The sequence below is a fragment of the Lissotriton vulgaris genome, chromosome 5 (assembly GCF_964263255.1).
Source record: "Lissotriton vulgaris chromosome 5, aLisVul1.2, whole genome shotgun sequence".
NCBI lineage: Eukaryota > Metazoa > Chordata > Amphibia > Caudata > Salamandridae > Lissotriton > Lissotriton vulgaris.
The window spans coordinates 1,023,772,097-1,023,795,679 of record NC_141693.1 but is presented as its reverse complement, the minus strand read 5'-3'; the positions used below and the strand labels follow the sequence as shown (position 1 = coordinate 1,023,795,679).

Sequence of the window (23,583 nt, the reverse complement as noted above, 5' to 3'; positions counted from 1 at the left end):
CTGTCTGTGTAGCTAACTAAGATTGCACATTTGGCATTTCCATTGGACTCCCATTCTAGTCAGCAATAGCTCTATGCACTGAGTGTAGTCCTCTGGGATTGTCCATAATGTCTTTTCAAGTATTCTAAATGTTTATGCTTTGACCATTGCCAACAATAAAAAGGTGAATGACCACCACCAAGAAATAATAAGATACTACTTTACTTTTGGTTTGGATAGGAGGACAATCCATTCTACTACTGTTGCAGGGACAAATCTGCACAAACAGAACTATGGACACTAAATAATGCATCGCTTAGCTTATCAATTATAATAGGTGCTGTAACTGTTAGACTTTCCACATACCTCAGTGATAACAGACTTTGTAGTTGAACCCCCAATCTCCTTACTGACTAGATAGTGTGGCAGAGTCATTTAGCTCCCAAAGTCACCGATGGCAGAGGCACGGACTCATGCTTGCAAAAATTCGAAAACCTTTAGCTCATCCACTCTAGTCTGGAGGACCAAAAACCACAGAGTCTATTTAAGTTTAAAAGCTTTATTAAAAGTAAACACATTTATTAAATTCAAGTTTGTCATAAAAGTGAACGTGTAACTGAAAATGGAAAAGTGCTTAGTGCTGACGATTAATTGGACACATTTCTTGTGGTCGAGCCGAGCTCTCACCTGGTTTGAACTTGATCCTGCTCGTGTTCTTAGAAGTCAAGGTTCTGTCTGTTAGGAGAAAAAGTGGTGCGTGTTAAAAAGTAAAAAGCAAACATTCATCAGTTGTGCCAAAAAGTGCAGCAAGACAACAGCCTTCCCTGGAAAAAGGGACATTTTTACTCTAGAGTACACAGTCAAAAATTATTAAATTGTACACTTTTTTTCACATTTCTTTCTTCCTCCTAGACCAAATATTATATAGTAGTGAGTGGTGTATTCTAACATTATTAAATGTACTTTGTAGGTGGAACATCTGGAGACGGGGCCAGCGCGGAGGTGGTGGCATTGGACGAGGAGGACAACTCTGGGGAGGAGGCGGTGCAAGTGCCGGAAAAGGACATGCCTGTGAGGGTTCAAACGGTGGTGGCGGGCAGAGGTAAGCTATACATTCCTTAGTCATTGAGATTGAAGACTGCAGAGTGTGCTTTCTGCACGGGTGTATTATAAAAAAAGCAGGTAGTAGCCTCCTCTAAATGTACTTCGACTTAGCTGTGAAGTTTTTGGCGAGAAGAATCCCAATCAGATCTGAGGTGAACTTGATGGATGGGATGAACGAAAAGCGAAAGAAGGGTGTAAGTAAGTGTGGAAGCACGAGAAATGTAATGATGACTGGCAAAGAAGAATGATATGTGTTTGCTTGGTCCCCGAGGTGGCTGGGAAGGTAAGAAAATGGTATGGTGCATGGCTGGGTGAATGATGAAGCAAGGATGGGTGGAAGGAGAACAGCCTGGGTGGGTGAGACAGAAACTGTATGTGTGCAATATACTTTGAATGGATGGATGCCTGGATCATTCATGGTACTATCTGACTCTTAGATAGCATATGTGAATCTAGAGAGAGTAGACGGTCACTGGATGAACTAAGTGTTACTTTGAAGAGCATGTAACACCGCACCCGCACGTCCGTTCCAGTGTAGGAAAGGCAAGGAAAAGAAGTTGTAACGTTGTCCAAAGACTACCATGAATAGTAGCAGTAGTTTGTATTGCAACTGCAAGCACAGCATATATCCAGTTATTACGGTGGACACTCCCTACCTCCCTTAATAACTTTAGTTTAGTAGTAGTACGTCATTCATGTGTGGGGGTATCACTGTTCACTCAATAATAAGCAAAGCACCTAAAGTCATCCCATATGTCATCAAATACATCCCATGTGAAGTGATAGATAATCAGATAATTTAGCTTCTTCATTTTCCTTTTCTAATACTCATTTGCACAGTAGGGTGAAAGCTAAATTAATTAAGCAGTAGCCCTTTTAACAGAGTATTCTCAGTGCCACCCGTAATAGAAAAGTAAGAGCTTCACCACCTGCATGTACTGGACCGGTACAGTAACGCAAGTCTGTCTCACTCACCATGGTGTGCGTCTGTTTTTCTCGGGTGCAAGTTCACTGCGCTGGCATTATGCCGGCTTGCATAAGATAACGTACCAATTTTCCTAAACAAGAGAGAAGAAGAAGAATAAGAGTGGTGTACTGTCATAGTCGACTGTAATAGAAGTCCATAGTGCTCGTAGAATTTGTTCCTTAAACTCCCACTAATGTTAGAGCAAGGATGAAGAAGTCGGAGGTTACATAGATACTGTCCTCAATAGTTATGCACTGTGCTTTCAATTTGCTACTTGTACTGTGAAAACTTTCTGCTCAATCATTTTGTGTTAATCTTAAGGAGCATTGGTTACAGACTATGTCTTTCTTTTTTCATGTAGTTGCTCCTTCCAAATCCAAGACACCATCAAGGAGGAAGGAGCTGGCTCGAATGGCCCGGCAACGGAGGCTGGATGCCACTGTTGCTGAATATCGGCGGCTGGTGGCCCTGGAGGAGGAGGAGACGCAGTCTGGAACAACAACAACGTCCACTGGGACAGCTGCATCCTCCTCCGTGCGGGCTGCCAGCCAGCGCAGTGCTCCAGCGGTACGGAGCCGGGCTACCAAAGCCAAACACCACCGCCCAGCAGCAAAGAAAGCAGCTGCCCCTCACAGGATTTGCAAGGCACACCGGCGCCGCTTATCCCTCAGACTGTCCTACCTGGAGCAGGAGGTCCATAATTATAAGAACGTGGTGGAGGGCCTCCGCTTCGAACTTGCCACCCTCCGCAAGGAGCATGATGCCCTGGCTGCTAATTCCAACAGCACCCTGCCATAGTGTCCCTTGCCCCTTTTTTAGAGACTTTTGGGGGGTGGGAATTGGGAGTTGTGATTTTTGGGGACTTTTGAAGGACAATCGTTGGGGTTAGGGAGGGTCTTGCGGGAGATTCTTTTGTTAGGGCTATAAAAATATACTTTTTGAAACTTTATCTGACCATACCTGTTTTTTACTGCTTTTGAGTCTGGTGGGTGGGGGTTTAACATAACAGTAAGTTTGTTTTCCTGAATAGTCCTAGGACTTTAGTAGTACTACCGTCAATCAAATCTCTCGTCTCTCCTAATACTCCATTATACTACCTCCAACCAAACGCCTATCTTACCTGTAATTTCTGTTTGCAAGTAGGGCTAGGCCCAGGGCTGGCTCCACGGGAAACAGCAAATAAGGTTGGCAATCCTGGGCGGATAAAATTTCCTCATAGCGGTGGTACTAGTGGTGTGACACAGTGGCAGTTGCTTGCCTATGAAAAAAAAGAAAATGAAATCTGGTTTGTCCTCCTGAGCAATACAAAGGTACAATACAGAATATAGCAGGTGACAGAAGTACACTAGAACAGTGCCACGTTGTAGCCTAACAAATGTTAAAGTATAACTAATTCGGTTGAAGTTCTTTGACATTAGCCATGGGTCTTTGTCAAGCAGAGTAAGAATATATCCTCGGATTTCTTCACCAGCCTGTTGCTATCACCTTATCCTCCCCAGCAAGTGTGTGGATTTATTGCTGTAATTTAGTCACACATCAATCAAAACCACACAGCCCGGGGGAAGAGGGTTAGGGTTTGAAAAATGGATGGGTACGGGGGTTTTTGGGAAAGGTTTTGGGAGACAAGAAAAAGTAGCACAGCATGGACGAACAATTGTGAACATAAACAAATCTTTGGGTACAAACCTATCCATCAATCTTTGAAAGTGCATACACTACTGCATGCATGTCAGTGAAAAGTAAGTAGTACATTCGACAACTGTGGAAGAAAGAATGCGACAGTACAGGGCCTGTGTGGAATTATTGATAACGATATTCAACATAAGGTCTCTGTAGCCAGATACCCGAGAGCCTTGCTGGTCACTATAAATCCATTCACAAAAACACTCAATGGGGTTGGTCTGGAAGGTGTCAGGTTTACTCCCCGTGATCCAGTCGATGCAAATATGGTTCCACCTCCAAATGTCACCAACACCCAGAAGTGTAAACACAGGGTGTTCGAGGCATTAGGCGGGGGAGAAAAATAACAAACTAAAATAAAAAATGTGGGATGGGTAAAGGTAGGGTCAGCAGGGAAAGGATACCTGTAACAGAAGACAAGACAGGCATCAGTGAAGTGCTGTCCTAACATACAAGGGTACTCTCATATAGTCTCACTAAATAGTCTGCAAGTCTCCCGCCTACTCATGGGAAATGTAGTTTCATAGTACGGTAGGCGCTTAGGGGCTGCGTAACCTGACAAAAGGTATAGTAGATAGAAAAGGAGAAATTGCTTTTTTTCTAGGTGTCCCCTCACTCACCAGGGTTGCCCCTTGGTGACATGCTTCATCATTGGGGCCATCCCAGTCCTCTACGGGCTGGGGCGTGCTGCGACTTGCGAATTACGTAGGAGCACTTACAAATGACTATGTGTGGTGCAGATGTGATAGTGGAGTGGACTAAGTGATGTGTTAAGGGATCAATGTAGAAGCCGAGAGAGAGCCAAGAAATGCAGTCACAGTCAGAGAAAAAGGCAAGGGATACTGTATCTATGTGGTTGTAGTGGTCCTGTTGGAAGTGGTAAGTAAGTTGCCCGCAGAAAAAAAATCCTCCTATTAGCGGCACTCCTCCATTGCAGCCGACGCTTCGTCCATCGATGTTGGTCACCAGAAGACACCCTGTCCACTGCCTGCCTGATGCTGAATTGTGGCTCGCTACTGTGAAGCCTGACTCCATCCTTTTTTCCCCATTGCAGAGACTGAAACCCGGCCTGTAATTATTCAACGAAAAACAGGAAGTGATATAATATTACAACACCACTGATAAATAAATATAAGGTATGTAGGCTGTGGAGTGCAAAAAGTCACAATTTGTTTTTCCTAGTAGACAGTACAATGTTTTTGAAAGTGCGTACTCTGAGTCACCTTTTGAAGGATAAATAAGTATGGGCAAATTAATGTAGCGGATCTTGCCCCTCAAGCTAGGTGTACTGTAAACTGTGTTTTAGAACAAAATTAGATCTTCCTAGCAGTGCTCCCACCCAGACCCTTACTAAAGCCAGTCGCAAAAATGTAGAAGACCCCCAATCAAATCTCAAAAAACGAGGCCTAGCAGAAAACTGGTGACAAAACTTACTTTGAAAGTAAAAGTTGGCCGAAGTACCCTAATTACCCATTACCCACCGTGGATTGCATTCAAACCACTTGCAAGCAACCAAGCAAAAGTAGCCATAGCCAGCATCGCTCCAAGACTCGAAATCCCCCCCACTCAAACACATGCAATAGAAATACTGCTAACCCTAACGAACCCTAAGTTAAGAATAGTGGCAAAGGCTTTCTTTAACTATGCCAAATCCCCCCTTTCCCACCATGGATTTTCTTCAAATGACTTGCAACCAAAATTACACATTCTCACAAGTGCTCTAAGACCCCAGAACTCAGTTTGAAAAATCTAGAACACCCCGAAACACATGCAATCCTGCTGCTAGGGCTAACCCTAACGAACCCTAAGTTACAAAAAGTGCCAAAACTAAAGGCTTTTCCGCGCGGATTTTGTCCCAACCACTTCTACCCGGTATTAGACCTTCCCAGGAATGCCCCAAGACCCGTCAACCCACCCGCCAAGAAGCGTAACACCCCCAAACAGGCCAAAAGCAAAATCTCATACTTGCAATATTTCTGGGCCTTCGGTCCAAACGCGCTGCGTAGCTAGGCCATAAGTCGGGGTTGGCACGACGGATTTCCTGAAAAGCAAATGCAATCAAGATTAGAGTGTCCCAGCAGTGCTCCCAGACCACGAAACTCACCCGCAAACACCAGGAAGCCCCCCAAACAGGCCCCCGAAAACGCTACATAGAGCAAAATGTCAGAAATAGCCCAAAAAAAAATCGGCCTGGATTTTGTCCCAACCACTTCTACCCGGTATTAGACCTTCCCAGGAATGCCCCAAGACCCGTCAACCCACCCGCCAAGAAGCGTAACACCCCCAAACAGGCCAAAAGCAAAATCTCATACTTGCAATATTTCTGGGCCTTCGGTCCAAACGCGCTGCGTAGCTAGGCCATAAGTCGGGGTTGGCACGACGGATTTCCTGAAAAGCAAATGCAATCAAGATTAGAGTGTCCCAGCAGTGCTCCCAGACCACGAAACTCACCCGCAAACAGACGGAACCCCCCCTAAGAGCACCTCAAAGGCAAGCAAGTCATCAAAAACACAAAAAAAAGTTCCGCCTGGGATTTGGACCAAAACACTTTTATCCGGTATTAGAGCTTCCCAGCAATGGCCCCAGAGCCGTCAACCCAGGAGAAAACGAGTAGAAGACCCCCAAACAGCCAAAGAGCAAAAGTACAAAAATGGGGACTTAGTCAATTTTTCACAAATTTCCCAAATCACTCCGCGCGCGCTCTGCAGCTAGGCCCTAAGTCCCCTCTGCCACCATGGATTTGCTTCAAACCTCTTGCAAAGTAAAGTATATATAGCCAGCAGTGCTCCCAGACCACGAAACTCACCCACAAACACCAGGAAGCCCCCCAAACAGGCCCCCGAAAACGCTACATAGAGCAAAATGTCAGAAATAGCCAAAAAAAAATCGGCCTGGATTTTGTCCCAACCACTTCTACCCGGTATTAGACCTTCCCAGGAATGCCCCAAGACCCGTCAACCCACCCGCCAAGAAGCATAACACCCCCAAACAGGCCAAAAGCAAAATCTCATACTTGCAATATTTCTGGGCCTTCGGTCCAAACGCGCTGCGTAGCTAGGCCATAAGTCGGGGTTGGCACGACGGATTTCCTGAAAAGCAAATGCAATCAAGATTAGAGTGTCCCAGCAGTGCTCCCAGACCACGAAACTCACCCGCAAACAGACGGAACCCCCCCAAACAGGCCCCCGAAAACGCTACATAGAGCAAAATGTCAGAAATAGCCACAAAAAAAATCGGCCTGGATTTTGTCCCAACCACTTCTACCCGGTATTAGACCTTCCCAGGAATGCCCCAAGACCCGGCAACCCACCCGCCAAGAAGCGTAACACCCCCAAACAGGCCAAAAGCAAAATCTCATACTTGCAATATTTCTGGGCCTTCGGTCCAAACGCGCTGCGTAGCTAGGCCATAAGTCGGGGTTGGCACGACGGATTTCCTGAAAAGCAAATGCAATCAAGATTAGAGTGTCCCAGCAGTGCTCCCAGACCACGAAACTCACCCGCAAACAGACGGAACCCCCCCTAAGAGCACCTCAAAGGCAAGCAAGTCATCAAAAACACAAAAAAAATTCCGCCTGGGATTTGGTCCAAAACACTTTTATCCGGTATTAGAGCTTCCCAGCAATGGCCCCAGAGCCGTCAACCCAGGAGAAAACGAGTAGAAGACCCCCAAACAGCCAAAGAGCAAACGCACAAAAATGGGGACTTAGTCAATTTTTCACAAATTTCCCAAATCACTCCGCGCGCGCTCTGCAGCTAGGCCCTAATTCCCCTCTGCCACCATGGATTTGCTTCAAACCTCTTGCAAAGTAAAGTATATATAGCCAGCAGTGCTCCCAGACCACGAAACTCACCCACAAACACCAGGAAGCCCCCCAAACAGGCCCCCGAAAACGCTACATAGAGCAAAATGTCAGAAATAGCCAAAAAAAAATCGGCCTGGATTTTGTCCCAACCACTTCTACCCGGTATTAGACCTTCCCAGGAATGCCCCAAGACCCGTCAACCCACCCGCCAAGAAGCATAACACCCCCAAACAGGCCAAAAGCAAAATCTCATACTTGCAATATTTCTGGGCCTTCGGTCCAAACGCGCTGCGTAGCTAGGCCATAAGTCGGGGTTGACACGACGGATTTCCTGAAAAGCAAATGCAATCAAGATTAGAGTGTCCCAGCAGTGCTCCCAGACCACGAAACTCACCCACAAACACCAGGAAGCCCCCCAAACAGGCCCCCGAAAACGCTACATAGAGCAAAATGTCAGAAATAGCCCAAAAAAAAATCGGCCTGAATTTTGTCCCAACCACTTCTACCCGGTATTAGACCTTCCCAGGAATGCCCCAAGACCCGGCAACCCACCCGCCAAGAAGCGTAACACCCCCAAACAGGCCAAAAGCAAAATCTCATACTTGCAATATTTCTGGGCCTTCGGTCCAAACGCGCTGCGTAGCTAGGCCATAAGTCGGGGTTGGCACGACGGATTTCCTGAAAAGCAAATGCAATCAAGATTAGAGTGTCCCAGCAGTGCTCCCAGACCACGAAACTCACCCGCAAACACCAGGAAGCCCCCCAAACAGGCCCCCGAAAACGCTACATAGAGCAAAATGTCAGAAATAGCCCAAAAAAAAATCGGCCTGGATTTTGTCCCAACCACTTCTACCCGGTATTAGACCTTCCCAGGAATGCCCCAAGACCCGTCAACCCACCCGCCAAGAAGCGTAACACCCCCAAACAGGCCAAAAGCAAAATCTCATACTTGCAATATTTCTGGGCCTTCGGTCCAAACGCGCTGCGTAGCTAGGCCATAAGTCGGGGTTGGCACGACGGATTTCCTGAAAAGCAAATGCAATCAAGATTAGAGTGTCCCAGCAGTGCTCCCAGACCACGAAACTCACCCGCAAACACCAGGAAGCCCCCCAAACAGGCCCCCGAAAACGCTACATAGAGCAAAATGTCAGAAATAGCCAAAAAAAAATCGGCCTGGATTTTGTCCCAACCACTTCTACCCGGTATTAGACCTTCCCAGGAATGCCCCAAGACCCGGCAACCCACCCGCCAAGAAGCGTAACACCCCCAAACAGGTCAAAAGCAAAATCTCATACTTGCAATATTTCTGGGCCTTCGGTCCAAACGCGCTGCGTAGCTAGGCCATAAGTCGGGGTTGGCACGACGGATTTCCTGAAAAGCAAATGCAATCAAGATTAGAGTGTCCCAGCAATGCTCTCAGACCACGAAACTCACCCACAAACAGACGGAACCCCCCCTAAGAGCACCTCAAAGGCAAGCAAGTCATCAAAAACACAAAAAATTTTCCGCCTCGGATTTGGTCCAAACCACTTTTAGTGCTTCCCAGCAATGGCCCCAGACCCGTCAACTCACCTGCAAAGAGGTAGAACAACACCCCCACAAGTGCTGAGTCTTTCTTCATTGGGCGTAAACCAGCCCTCTGCTTTGATGGAAATAGGAGTCTGGAGGATAGAGGAGCATGTTCTTCTGAACTTGTGAACCTGAGGAATGCAGACTGCGGCACCTTCAAATAAATTAGCAAACAAGTGAAGACAGTTCTGCTGATGGGCTTGTTTTTGTGATTATCTGATTAAAGTTTGAATTATATTAACTGTGCACAACAAAGAAAGACAGACACACAGGAATAAAAGTGAATAAGGATGAAAAAGAAAGTTATTGATTCGTTGTCTCATTTTCAGGGCTCGAAGTCGGTATCACGGTCCAGGAATAAGAATAAGGCTTCGTCATCATACTCTGCGAATTCAGCCAGGGTGAGGTCAGTGCCACCTGACAGAGTAGAAATTCCCTCATCTATGTTGCTGGCCACCTCCTCTTCATCCGGCACGCTCTCTCGTACTCTTATATCTGGTGGTATGAGGTGCTGATTCATCTTGATCATTGTTAACCTCTCCACATTTTTGGGCGAGAGGCGGCTCCGTTTGGGAGTTACAATCCCACCAGCCGCACTGAAAACCCGTTCAGAAGACACACTTGCGAGTGGGCAAGACAAGTAGTTTAAAGCCAGGTTGGTGAGCTGTGGCCACAATTCTTTTTTCCCATGCCAATACGCCAATGGGTCAGAATTAACATAGACCTCTGTGGAGTCATTCAGATAGTCCTTCACCATCGACTCAAGGTCCTCCTCCAAGGTTCCTCCACTTTGCGTAGCTCTTGCTGTGCCTCTGACCTTTTGAGAACCAAACCCACGCAGAGCTAGCCAATCCTCTTCAGCCTCCAATGTTTCTGTTGTCTTTCGTGCAGATGATCCGGTTGCCGGTGTCTTTAACGGCTGAGAGGTCACTTGTGCCACAGCCACAGGTGCAGAAGTGGATTGTTTTGACTGGGGATGGCCTGCTGATGTACTGCCATTTCCTTCAATTTCCAGCCGTTCTGTTTCAAACTTTTTGGCTGACAAGGCTAGCCAACGTTTGTACTTTGTAACATCTTCATCACCAAAAGGAAAGAATGCTCTGCCTGCCAGCGCCTTTTTGTAGCGTGGATCCAGAATAGTAGCACAAATGTAATGCTGTTCTGAGTGGATCTTTTTAAGACGTTCATCACCTTGTAGGAGCTCTAATAATTGCTCAGCCAGAAGCAAAGAGTCTTTCTTTTTGTCATCTTTTCCAAACACAGAACACACCTCCTTCAGTTGGTCCTCCAGCATGTACAACAATGGGATAGCTTTTCCCAAATTAGAGTCCTCCTTGCTGACTGCACGCGTGAAGCCCTCAAAAGGACGAAGCATGCGTGTTAGGCTTTCAACTATGTTCCATTGCGGCCCACCCATCCTCAGCTCCTCTATACCCTCTTTCAAGAAATATTGATCGAGTTGCGTATACTGCTCATACAGACGCTCAAGCATGTAGAAGGTTGAGTTCCAACGTGTTACCACCTCCTGGATGAGTGCTTTCACTGGCATTTGACATTGATATAGCATGCTCCTCAGCTGCTTCCGGGCCTTAAAAGAATGCCTGAAATGCTTGCAAATTTTTCGGCAGTTCTCCAATACACTGTACGCTGCACTGCGTTTATTACCCAAGAATTTTTGGACAACCAGGTTTATACAGTGCGCCAAACACGGCACTCTGAAATAGTAACCGTCCCTCATGGCCTTAACTATATTGGAGCCATTGTCCGTGGAAACATAACCAACCTTGCGTTTTAGTGGGGACAGACAGTTAAGGACCTTTGTGTTAAAGACATCCAAAATGTTTTCTGCTGTGTGACGTTTCTCCAAACCAAACATGGCTAGTGTTGCATGTTTCCGAGCACCTTTAAAAACAATGTTAGTGTCAACACCTGAGTTTAGCTTTGCTTAGCCCCTGAAAAAGAGACCCAGTGTGCAGTGATGCACATGTAATCAGCGCCTGCGCCACTGGTCCACATGTCTGTTGTCAGATGTATAGTGTGAACAGCACTCTTCTGCAAAGCTGCCCCAATCACCTTCAGAACATCTTCATGTAGTGCTGGAACCGCAACTCGTGCAAAATAGAACCGGCTAGGAACCTTCCATTTAGGGCAGAGCGCTGTCACTAATTCTAGAAAACCAACCCCTTCTACAAAAGAAAAAGGGAGAAGGTCCAGAGCTAGCATTTTAGCCAGCTTAGTGTTATACAGACGGGTCATTGGGTGGTTGCGTTCATATTGCGCTTCTGTAAACAACATCTTTTTAATGTTGCCCTGGACCAAGGATTTACGGGATGATGATGATCTCTTCGACCCAGTTACGCTCGCTGATGAACTTTTCCGCATTGATGTCTCACTCTCTCCCACACTCTTAGTGTGGCTCCCATGGGGTGTGCTGCTGACAGGGGAACTGGGTTTAAGTGAAGTGTTTGAATCGTCTTCTACCTCCTCGTCATCACCAGATGAAAAAACAACGTTTTCATTGCGTGCAATTGCGGCTTCCTTGATCGTGTGTAGGTGCGCAAACCATTGGACATCGTGCGTTCTCCTAAGATGACCTCTCTGGCCTCCGGTACCATAGTTGGAACCCAACTTACCACGACTAACTCGAAGCTTACAAATGCTACAAATGGCTATGTTTTCATTTTTTGGGCAAACACTAAAGAAGTCCCAAACTGGAGACTTGAAATGTCTTCGGGGGGCAGAGGAGGCGGCGATACTGGTGGTGGTGGTCCTGTTGCTAATGGCAGATGAAGTGGAGGATGTGGATTGCCGAACTTCAGTACGTTTTGCACTTTCACCACCACGAATTGAGGTCGAGGACGAGGTGGGTACCTTCTTGCGAGGAAGAAATATGGAAGCGGTAGGTTTTGGTGTACTACTTAACTCCAAATCTAATGATTCCATTTCCATTGCCTCCTCGCCGACATCATCATCACGCTCAGCAGCTTCTCGGGATAGGGTCAAAATGTCTCTTTGCTGCATGCCCGGTGGGGCTGCAGTGACCTTTGTGATGACTGGCTCGTCGTCATCGTGAGAGGCTTCATCACCAGCAGTATCTGTCACTTCTTGTTGAGCCTCATCACACTCCATAGGTTTGAGTTTTTGGACGACCTTCCTTTTACGCTTAGGTACCGGTGTCAGATCATGGTGTGCCTCACTGTCAGACCGCAGTTGTGGTTCCCAAGACAGATCACTTGCATCAGAAGGAGGTGGGCTTGAAGAAGATGTAGACACCCCCCTTGATCTTTTCCTTGCTAGGGATGTGGAAGACAAATGAATGATCATCAGGAGGAGTGGCTTCCAATGATACCTCGGCTTCATTGTCGATTTCCAAATGTGCCCCTACTTCGGGAGGAACAACTATTGTGGGCACTTGTGAACCTCCATGCACCTTTGCTTGCGCATCTCCTTTTGCTGCCTCTCCTTCCACATGTACTTGGGCGTGTACTTGCACATGGTGTTGTTGTTGCGGCTGTGGTTGTTCAACACTTGTCAGATGAGTTACAACAACCTGTGTTGATTCAGGGACATTGCTGCTACTTTCTTGCGATGAGCCAACATCACTGGTCGATGGTGATTGGAGAAGTACACTGACTGCCTCTGAAGCACTCAAGGGCTTTGACTTAAGTTGGCGTGGTGGTGGAGGCACTGAACCCAATGGAGCAGGGGTGCTGCTCCCAGCTTGGTCCCCAGCAGATCCTGCTGCTGCAGGCGTACTTTTTTTTTTGCTCCCAAAAAAAGTGGCGGGTGGCACACCAGCCTCCTTGGTAACTTGCTTCTTCTGCTCCTTACTAGCAACTTTCTTGCTAGAGGAGCTACGGAGAACTTTCTTTGGGGGCGGGGCCATCTTCTTCAGAGCAGGTCAGACAGCAGGCCGCAGTTGCACGAATTGTAGATTTGTCTGAGGCCAGACGTGACGTCGCGTGACGTTATGCTGCACACACACACCGCTGCAGGACTTCTTCCAGGCACTGGTGGTTCTCTTGAGTCTTGTGCACCTAAAAAAAATGGAAGACAGAGGAACATCAGTTCAGTTATAGAGCACCAAAAAATCGAAAAACACTGCAAAATCAGCACAATCCCAATCCATCCATGCCCTCCATAATGTTTAAATTCAAGACAACCCACAGAAAGACTAGGCCCATGCAAGACTCACTACCCCTGGGCATAAATAAAGGTTGAAAAGTAGGCAAAATGGTTGGAGGCCTAACAACAAAGCCTGCATTTAAAATGGCCACTTGCCTGCCAGCACATGGCCAGTGCCTGTAGCTGCACTCAAAATGGCCACCAGCCACATGGCATGTCCCTCCCCATGAACACCCCCAAAAATCGAAAAACACTGCAAAATCAGCACAATCCCATTCCATCCATGGCCTCCATGATGTTTAAATTCAAGACAGCCCACAGAAAGACTAGGCCCATGCTAGACTCAAATACCCCTGGTGAAAAGGCCACACGTACAGGCCCAAAAATCGAAAAACACTGCAAAATCAGCACAATCCCATTCCATCCATGGCCTCCATGATGTTTAAATTCAAGACAGCCCACAGAAAGACTAGGCCCATGCTAGACTCAAATACCCCTGGTGAAAAGGCCACAAGTACAGGCCCAAAAAGCGAAAAACACTGCAAAATCAGCACAATCCCATTCCATCCATGGCCTCCATGATGTTTAAATTCAAGACAGCCCACAGAAAGACTAGGCCCATGCTAGACTCAAATACCCCTGGTGAAAAGGCCACAAGTACAGGCCCAAAAATCGAAAAACACTGCAAAATCAGCACAATCCCATTCAATCCATGGCCTCCATGATGTTTAAATTCAAGACAACCCACAGAAATACTAGGCCCATGCAAGACTCACTACCCCTGGGCATAAATAAAGGTTGAAAAGTAGGCAAAATGGTTGGAGGCCTAACAACAAAGCCTGCATTCAAAATGGCCACTTGCCTGCCAGCACATGGCCAGTGCCTGTAGCTGCACTCAAAATGGCCACCAGCCACATGGCATGTCCCTCCCCATGAACACACCCAAAAATCGAAAAACACTGCAAAATCAGCACAATCCCATTCAATCCATGGCCTCCATGATGTTTAAATTCAAGACAACCCACAGAAAGACTAGGCCCATGCAAGACTCACTACCCCTGGGCATAAATAAAGGTTGAAAAGTAGGCAAAATGGTTGGAGGCCTAACAACAAAGCCTGCATTCAAAATGGCCACTTGCCTGCCAGCACATGGCCAGTGCCTGTAGCTGCACTCAAAATGACCACCAGCCACATGGCATGTCCCTCCCCATGAACACCCCCAAAAATCGAAAAACACTGCAAAATCAGCACAATCCCATTCCATCCATGGCCTCCATGATGTTTAAATTCAAGACAGCCCACAGAAAGACTAGGCCCATGCTAGACTTAAATACCCCTGGTGAAAAGGCCACAAGTACAGGCCCAAAAAACGAAAATCACTGAAAAATCTGCACAATCCCATTCCATCCATGCCCTCCATGATGTTTAAATTCAAGACAGCCCACAGAAAGACTAGGCCCATGCACCACTCACTACCCCTGGTCAAGGCCCCAACAACAGGTCAAAAATCAAAAAACACAAAATTTTACAAAAAAATAAAATCGAAAAACACAGAAAAATCAGCACAATCCCAATTCATCTATGGCCTCCATGATGTTTAAGTTCAAGACAACCCACAGAAAGAATCAGTCCACCCACCACTGAGTACCCCTGGGCAAAAGGCCCCAAAACAGCCCAAAAATCGAAAATCCCAAAATTTTAGTTGCAGCAACTGTAATGCCCCAAACAAACTTACTTGTAAAATTTCTAATCCAACAGTGATCCAAAGAAAGTCAAAAAGGCCTCAAATCCAAAGATCCAGCAGCATCCACAAAAAGTAATCCTTCCAGGTCCACATCCAAATGAAAAGTGACCAGGAGATGGACAAAGCACTGGGAGGAGCCTGCTGAACAGGAACAGGAAGTTGAAGACTATGGGGCACTTCCTTCCTCCCACCCCCCTGCCCCCCTCCCCAAAATGGACTCCTCGCTAAAAAAGTGCAGGCAAATGTCAAACTAAGGAGTTATTCACATAAAAATCATCATTTCTAGAAGGTTTATGCTGCTTGCTGGTGGATTTCTTGTGCAGAATTGCAAATTTATATTTTCGCGCGCCGCATCTCAAATCTCGCAATTGCGAAGTACCGCGAGACGTGATCTCGCCGTACTCGCGTTGACAAACTATCGCTGGCAAGCCGCGATGACGTAATCGCGCTCGCCAATTCCCGCGGGATCACACAGCAAGATCCAAAATGGCGCAGCACTCGCAAACTATCGAAAAAAACAACTCGGCAAACGATGATAAACGCCGCGCGCCGCAAAAATTGTATCACCAACGCCGCGCGCCGCCAAAAAAATCCGCTGCGTGCGAATTTGCGGATTTTGCGGGAAATCCGCAAATCTCGCGGATTGCGGATTTCCCGAAAATCCGCAAAATCCGCGAGCGTAACGGATTTTCCGCCCATGCTTAATTTAAGGCCTTTGCTGTCACTTTGATAATGTTCTCTAAAATGCCTTGCCACCGGGTATGTATTATCTTGATTGACAATGGCCCTCAGATGTTGAAGGATACGCTTGTGAACTGCGTGTTTAGTACTACCTACATATCTGAGTGAACATGGACATTCTAAAATGTAGATGCTTTCCTTGTGAGAGTTGCACCAATAACAGGGTCATTGAGGATGATTGGCCAATTGCTGATAATGATCCTACGTAGTTCCCTGTGTTGTTTGTTGTAACCTACCTGGTTCATAGTTTGGGTATTAGTCTCAATGCATTCAGGGATTGTAGATGTGGTAGATGCAGCATTAATATCATATTTCTTGAGTAGGACATCACGGCTAACTAACATAGATTTAGATCTAGACTTATTGATGATCTGACCAGAGTAGCCCCTTTCCAGGAATCTGTTTTTGCTGGCTTCCTGGGCTTGATACACATCATAGTTATTACTACATACTCTTCTCAAGCGTAAAATCTCGCCATAGGGTATACTCATGATGAGATGGGATGGATGTGCACCGCCCGCATGGAGGATGGTATTCCCAGTGGTAGCTTTTCTGAAAAGTCTAGTCCCTAATTTGTTATTGCAGACATAGACTTCCGTGTCCAAGAAGGACACACTGGTTTGGCTTAGTGTTGCAGTGAATTTCAAATTACTTTGATTTTCGTTTAACATGGACACGAAATTCACCGCTTCCTTCTGTGTCCCTCTCCACACCACAAACAAATCATCAATAAATCGATACCATGCAACTACCTGTGTCCTGAAGATTTCACCATAACTCGCTCTAAGGACCAGTTCCTCCCAAGCGCCCATGTGCAGAAAGGCGTAATTTGGAGAGAAACTGGCCCCCATTGCCACTCCCTGCAGTTGTCTGTACAGCAATTTATTGTACATAAATACATTGTTTTCAAGCTGGCAATCCATGGACAACGGAGTCGGAGCATTATCATATGCTGGGGCAAGTTACTTAACAAACCCACAAATGTGGACTGTTGGCAGATTTCTGTGGTCAGGGTTGGCACACTGGGGTGTAACGGAGGAGAGAAAGAGGAAAGTACTTACTTGCAGGAACTTTCCATGTCCTCTTTCTGTGACGATGTCGCTGCTCCAATGAGAAGCCTCCGTGAAGTATTTTAAACAAACCCCACAAATCTCCAGTTAATTGACAGTCGGGCACAGCACTGGCATGGAAAAAGGCATTCGCCCAAACGCATCTGCCAGGTGCAAGATTGAAGACAATATACTTTATTTGTGTGCTTTTGGTGGTAATTAAAAGTCTGCTGCAACACAATCCTAGCGGTGTCAGACCCATTTTTAGGGAAAAAGCGGGATTGGAGGTGAGTATATATATATTTATTTGTATATATATATATATTATATATATATATGTATATATATATATATTGAAGCTCCCTCGTTTGCACCTACTTCGCGCAGTCAAGGATGGGTGCTTCCGCGGATGGTGCCTTCCGCAGTAAATTAGAGCTCTGACTCGCCTCGTATTTTCAAGAAAAGAGGAAGCACTCTCAGGAGCGCGTTCACAGTTTTTTATTTCGAAACCCACAGCGACCAGACGCGTTTCGGCGTTTTGCCTTTATCGATGGTGAAGTGCACGTCTGAGGCAGCCATTTTTATTTCACACACACACGTGGTGTTTGACATAGAAAGAGGACATACCTGCGGAAAGTATGAGCGCCATCTTGGCATGGTCATGTACACACATTTACAACCAGCAATCCATCATGGCATCAACCAGCAAGAACCTTGAGGTCAGGACAACTGGCTCTGGTTACGGTCCCCAGAATTAAAAAAGCTCGCTGGGGAGGCAGGAGCTTTTCTCTCGGGGCGGCTGAGGCCTGGAATAAACTTCCACTTGCGCTCAGACAAACCCAGAATCTGATGGCCTTTAGAAGAGGTCTAAAAACATGGCTCTTCACTCAGTAAGCACGCTCCATCACACCAGTCTATCCTTCTAGCGCCAGGACACCTCCGGGTATTAGAGCGCTCTACAAATGTGTAAAATAAAATAAAATAAAATAAATTATAGACGAACAAGATATTACAGTCCATCCTACTAATTCGTAAACATTATATGCGATCATCACAATGTTCCGATACTTTGTAATAACGCCCTGGATGGGCTTATGACCAACGTCCCCTCTCCGCAAAAGAAATCCTTCAATCTAGCCCTGAAAGGGCCCTGTCTATACATAATTCATTTATATCTCAGATTAGAGAAGTGCCCACTTATAAATACATACATTACATAATCACATTCCTTAAATAATTCTGTTTCAGTTAACTTGTCTTTACATTGACCATCACACCACCAAAATCCGTGTAGTACTTTTGGACCTATCGTTTTCCCAAGTGTACCGCCAGTTCTTCGTGGGTATTAAGGCCTTCTGGGTGCTTTGTTTGTAGGTCAATGATGTAGCGAGACTCTAGTCTTCGCAACATCATTAATCTATCACCCCCCTTGGGTATATTGGGACATGATCCAATATATAGAATCTCAGCAGTTCCCTGTCACTCTTGTGTTTCTGCTGAAAGTGACGGGCTACAGGATAGGTCATGTCGCAATTTTGTTATGGCCCTACAGTGTTCAAGGACTCGTTTCTTGGTCTCATGGATGGTACTTCCAACATACTGGAGTTCACAGGGACAGACCAGGCAGTATACCGTATACGGAGTAGTGCACGTTAGAAATTTTCTGATCTTTTTTGGTTTGTCCATACCTGGGACTCTGTATGAGGAGACTTTTTTACTACTGGAACATGCCTTGCATTTTCCGCAGGGAAAGAACCCTTGAAGGTTCGTGGATAGCTGGATAGAGGGCTTCTTGCCTTGATAGCTGCTCGTAAGTGTATCCCTCAGTGACCTTGCCTTCCTAAAAGTCAGTAATGGCTGTGATGGTTTATCCAGACCTATCACTGGATCCAACTTTAATAGGTTCCAGTTTTTCTTAAAGATTTGCTTCAAATCACCTGCATCTTCAGAAAAGGTTGTGATCATTCTGAATTTCCCATTTTCAGAACTCTTACCCTTCCCTTTAAACAGTTGTTCCCTAGGTATTTTGTTAACCCTGTTGAATGCTTCTTGCAGGGTGTGTTCTTCATAGCCTCGTGCTCTGAATCTATTGATGCATTCCAGTGCGTGTTTCTGGTAGTCTACCTCTTTCGTGTTGTTCCTTTTGATCCGTAGGAGTTCTCCGAATGGAATACTCCTAATCAGTTTTGGGGGGCGACTACTCTGTGTGTTCAATATAGAATTGCCCGCTGTGGGCTTGCGATACAGTTTAGTATGGATGCCACCATCTGTTATGCATACCTCCAGATCTAAAAAATGTACTGCGGAGGTGCTCATTTCAGCAGTAAAATGTAAATGTACCGTGTTATCATTTAGTCTGTCTATGTATTCCATGGCTGTTTCTATAGACCCCCTCCATTTCACAAAGAGATCGTCTATATAACGATGCCAGGTAAAGATATTTTTGGTCCAGTTGTGCTTGGTCTCCGCCCAGGCCACCTTCTCCTCCCACCAGCCAACGAATACATTTCCATAGCTGGGGGCGAAGCAGGTGCCCATCGCGGTCCCAGAGACCTGGCGATAAGCATGGGCGAATTTTGCGAATTTGCGATCCGCAAATTTGCGGATTTGTGAATTCGCGATCCGCAAAATTTGCGAATTTGTGCAAATTTGCATTTTTTTGGTTTTTTGCGTGTTCGCTGGGTTTTTTGCGTGTTCGCAGGAATTTTTGCATGTTCGCAGGCCTTTTTGCGTCTTCGCGAGCCGCTTGCATAGCGAAGTTACCCATGCAGTCGTTTATGGGAGAGGGAGAGAGAGATAGATAGATAGATAGATAGATAGATAGATAGATAGATAGATAGATAGATAGAAAGAAAGAGAGGGAAAGAGAGAGGGAGAGAGAGAACGAGAGAAAGAAAGAGAAGCCGGATCTCTGAAGGGCCAGATTCCTGAGTTGCCCCTACAGAACATACAGCTTTTTATTTTTAGCAAAATGCATATGAAAATTGTGCTGTAAAAGTCTCTTTTAGTTTAACCCCTCCTGACAACTCAAAATGGGTGTATTTGCCATCCTCTCCCTTCTTCCTGTTTTTTATATCTGTAAGTGCTTCCTGATGAGGTTTAATTCCTTGGACAGGTGCCTCGTTGCCTACTTGTAACTATTCTCTGACCCTGCTTCAAGGGTCAGAGCAGGGTCAGAGAATAGTTGCAAGTAGGCAACGAGGCGCCAGGAAGCAATTAGCAGCAGGTGTCCAAGTTAAAGTTAATTTGTTTGTAACCCTTTTGTAAAAGGTTACAAAGAAATTAGGTTCAACTTTTGCACCTGCTGCTGTAACCCTTGCTTGGCTGAAAATTCGTCCCCGCTGATTCACGGGTTTTACCGCGATTTCGCGAGATTCGGGGATCGCGAAATAGCGGAGAATCCGCAAATTCGCCCGCGAAACGGATTTTACGCCCACCCTTACCTGGCGATAGTATTGCCCTTGGTACAGAAAAATGTTATTGTTCAGACTAATTTCCAGCAGTTGTAAGACCATTTCATTATGAGTTCTGAATTTGACTGGTCTATTTTGCAGGAAGTACTTTACTGCTTCAATTCCATCTACATGCACAATGCATGTTTATAGGCTTGTGATGTCCATTACAATCATTACATCGCCCTCCCGCCAGTGCATAGCATCAATAGTTTTAACAAAGTCTCTCGTGTCCTTCACATAAGACCTCAATGACATTACAAATTCTGAAAGAAAATGGTCAATGTAAATGGAAATGTGCTCTAAGAGACTCGACTCAAATATTCCTCTGTAGCAATCATGCCTTTTTCGAAAAAGGCATGATTGCTACAGAGGAATATTTGTTTCTGAGAATTTTGAACCCAATTGTTCCATGTTTTTACCATCTACCAAAGGTGCACAAAAATGCACTAGAACCACCAGAGAGACCGATTGTCTCCTCACAGTCGAGTCTCTTAGAGCACATTTCCATTTACATTGACCATTTTCTTTCAGAATTTGTAATGTCATTGAGGTCTTATGTGAAGGACACGAGAGACTTTGTTAAAACTATTGATGCTATGCACTGGCGGGAGGGCGATGCAATGATTGTAATGGACATCACAAGCCTATATACATGCATTGCACATGTAGATGGAATTGAAGCAGTAAAGTACTTCCTGCAAAATAGACCAGTCAAATTCACAACTCATGATGAAATGGTCTTACAACTGCTGGAATTTAGGCTGAACAATAACATTTTTCTATACCAAGGGCAATACTATCGCCAGGTCTCTGGGACCACGATGGGCACCTGCTTCGCCCCCAGCTATGCAAATTTATTCGTTGGCTGGTGGGAGGAGCAGGTGGCCTGGGCGGAGACCACCCACAACTGGACCAGAAATATCGTTACCTGGCATCGTTATATAGACGATCTCTTTGTGATCTGGAGGGAGTCTATAGAAACAGCCATGGAATACATAGACAGACTAAATGATAACACGGTACATTTACATTTTACTGCTGAAATGAGCACCTCCGCAGTACATTTTTTAGATCTGGAGGTATGCATAACAGATGGTGGCATCCATACTAAACTGTATCGCAAGCCCACAGCGGGCAATTCTATATTGAACACACAGAGTAGTCACCCCCCAAAACTGATTAGGAGTATTCCATTCGGAGAACTCCTACGGATCAAAAGGAACAACACGAAAGAGGTAGACTACCAGAAACACGCACTGGAATGCATCAATAGATTCAGAGCACGAGGCTATGAAGAACACACCCTGCAAGAAGCATTCAACAGGGTTAACAAAATACCTAGGGAACAACTGTTTAAAGGGAAGGGTAAGAGTTCTGAAAATGGGAAATTCAGAATGATCACAACCTTTTCTGGCGATGCAGGTGATTTGAAGCAAATCTTTAAGAAAAACTGGAACCTATTAAAGTTGGATCCAGTGATAGGTCTGGATATACCATCACAGCCATTACTGACTTTCAGGAAGGCAAGGTCACTGAGGGATACACTTACGAGCAGCTATCAAGGCAAGAAGCCCTCTATCCAGCTATCCACGAACCTTCAAGGGTTCTTTCCCTGCGGAAAATGCAAGGAGTGTTCCAGTAGTAAAAAAGTCTCCTCATACAGAGTCCCAGGTATGGACAAACCAAAAAAGATCAGAAAATTTCTAACGTGCACTACTCCGTATACGGTATACTGCCTGGTCTGCCCCTGTGAACTCCAGTATGTTGGAAGTACCATCCATGAGACCAAGAAACGAGTCCTTGAACACTGTAGGGCCATAAAAAATTGCGACATGACCTATCCGGTAGCCCGTCGCTTTCAGCAGAAAGACAAGAGTGACAGGGACTGCTGAGATTCTATATATTGGATCATGTCCCAATACACCCAAGGGGGGGGTGATAGATTAATGGTGTTGGGAAGACTAGAGTCTTGCTACAACATTGACCTACAAACAAAGCACCCAGAAGCCCTTAATACCCACGAAGAACTGGCGGTACACTTGGGAAAACAATAGGTCCAAAAGTACTACACGGATTTTGGTGGTGTGATGGTCAATGTAAAGACAAGTTAACTGAAACAGAATTATTTAAGGAATGTGATTATGTAATGTATGTATTTATAAGTGGGCACATCTCTAATCCGAGGTATAAATGAATTATGTATAGACAGGGCCCATTCAGGGCTAGATTGAAGGATTTCTTTTGCGGAGAGGGGACATTGGTCATAAGCCCATCCAGGGCGTTATTACAAAGTATCGTAACATTGTGATGAACGCATATAATGTTTACGAATTAGTAGGATGGACTGTAATATCTTGTTCGTCTATAAAGATGCCATGATGGATTGCTGGTTGTAAATGTGTGTACATGACAATGCCAAGATGGCGCTCATACTTTCCGCAGGTATGTCCTCTTTCTATGTCAAACACCACGTGTGTGTGTAAAATAAAAATGGCTGCCTCAGACGCGCATTTCACCATCGATAAAGGCAAAACGCCGAAACGCGTCTGGTCGCTGTGGGTTTCGAAATAAAAAACTGTGAACCTGCTTCTGAAAGTGCTTCCTCTTTTCTTGAAAATACGAGGCGAGTCAGAGCTCTAATATATATATATATATATACATACTTAACCAGAGCTTACCCAAATGGGCTATTTCATGCAGTGTCCGTGAACAGCGCGTGCACGCATCAAAGCCACCAGCCTCCCTCCAACAGGCATCCCCCAGCGTGCGCTCTACCTCAGGCATTTCTCCTCCCCTAATTAGTCACTGCTGCCAGGCCGTGTCTCGCGTTTACTTGAAAACACGTTTGCAAGTTTCCCTTCTGAAAGCCTCGCCTGGTGTTATACTTGTTTTAAAAAAAAATTGTTTTCACTCTCCTCTGGTTGTTTACAAAGTGCGTCTTTCTTCTCTGCTGTGTGCCCCCCGCGCTAATTCAAGACTTTTCTTGTAACTGTCTTTTTTTTGTTTGTTTTAATAGTAGGACAGCTACGTGTGTCTGTCTTTTGTTTCCATGCGCCAGGGGTTGCTTTCTTACCTCCTGTGTCCTTTCTTTGTTTTTATGCTGGATTTAGCAGTAGCCGAGGAGCCGGTGAGATTTCCATTCTATCCTTCTCCTATTTTCGATCTCACTGCCTATCTCCGTCTCTCCGTAACCTTCTCTCACCTCCGTTTCACTTGTTTCCACTCGCGGTACAACTCTCTCCCTTTCTGTTTTACTTCCCAGTGCCGCCAGGCCGTCTCTCACGTTTCTCCTCCCCCCTCCCAGTGTACTTTTATTTTTTTTAAATTGTTTACTAGCAATTTCCATCAACATGCAAGTGTACCTA

At 45.6% G+C, this 23,583-nt stretch overlaps 1 protein-coding gene across 1 annotated transcript in view; it reads left to right on the top strand.

Moving 5' to 3' along the window:
* The window catches only part of LOC147711929 (uncharacterized), an 85,244-nt gene extending 82,396 nt beyond the window's left edge, over positions 1-2,848 (top strand). The window contains exons 4-5 of the mRNA XM_086919567.1: positions 950-1,081; positions 2,412-2,848. Coding sequence (XP_086775693.1) covers positions 950-1,081; positions 2,412-2,848 — 569 coding nt within the window. The remainder of the gene's footprint in view (positions 1-949; positions 1,082-2,411) is intronic.
* Positions 2,849-23,583: the final 20,735 nt, after the last annotated feature.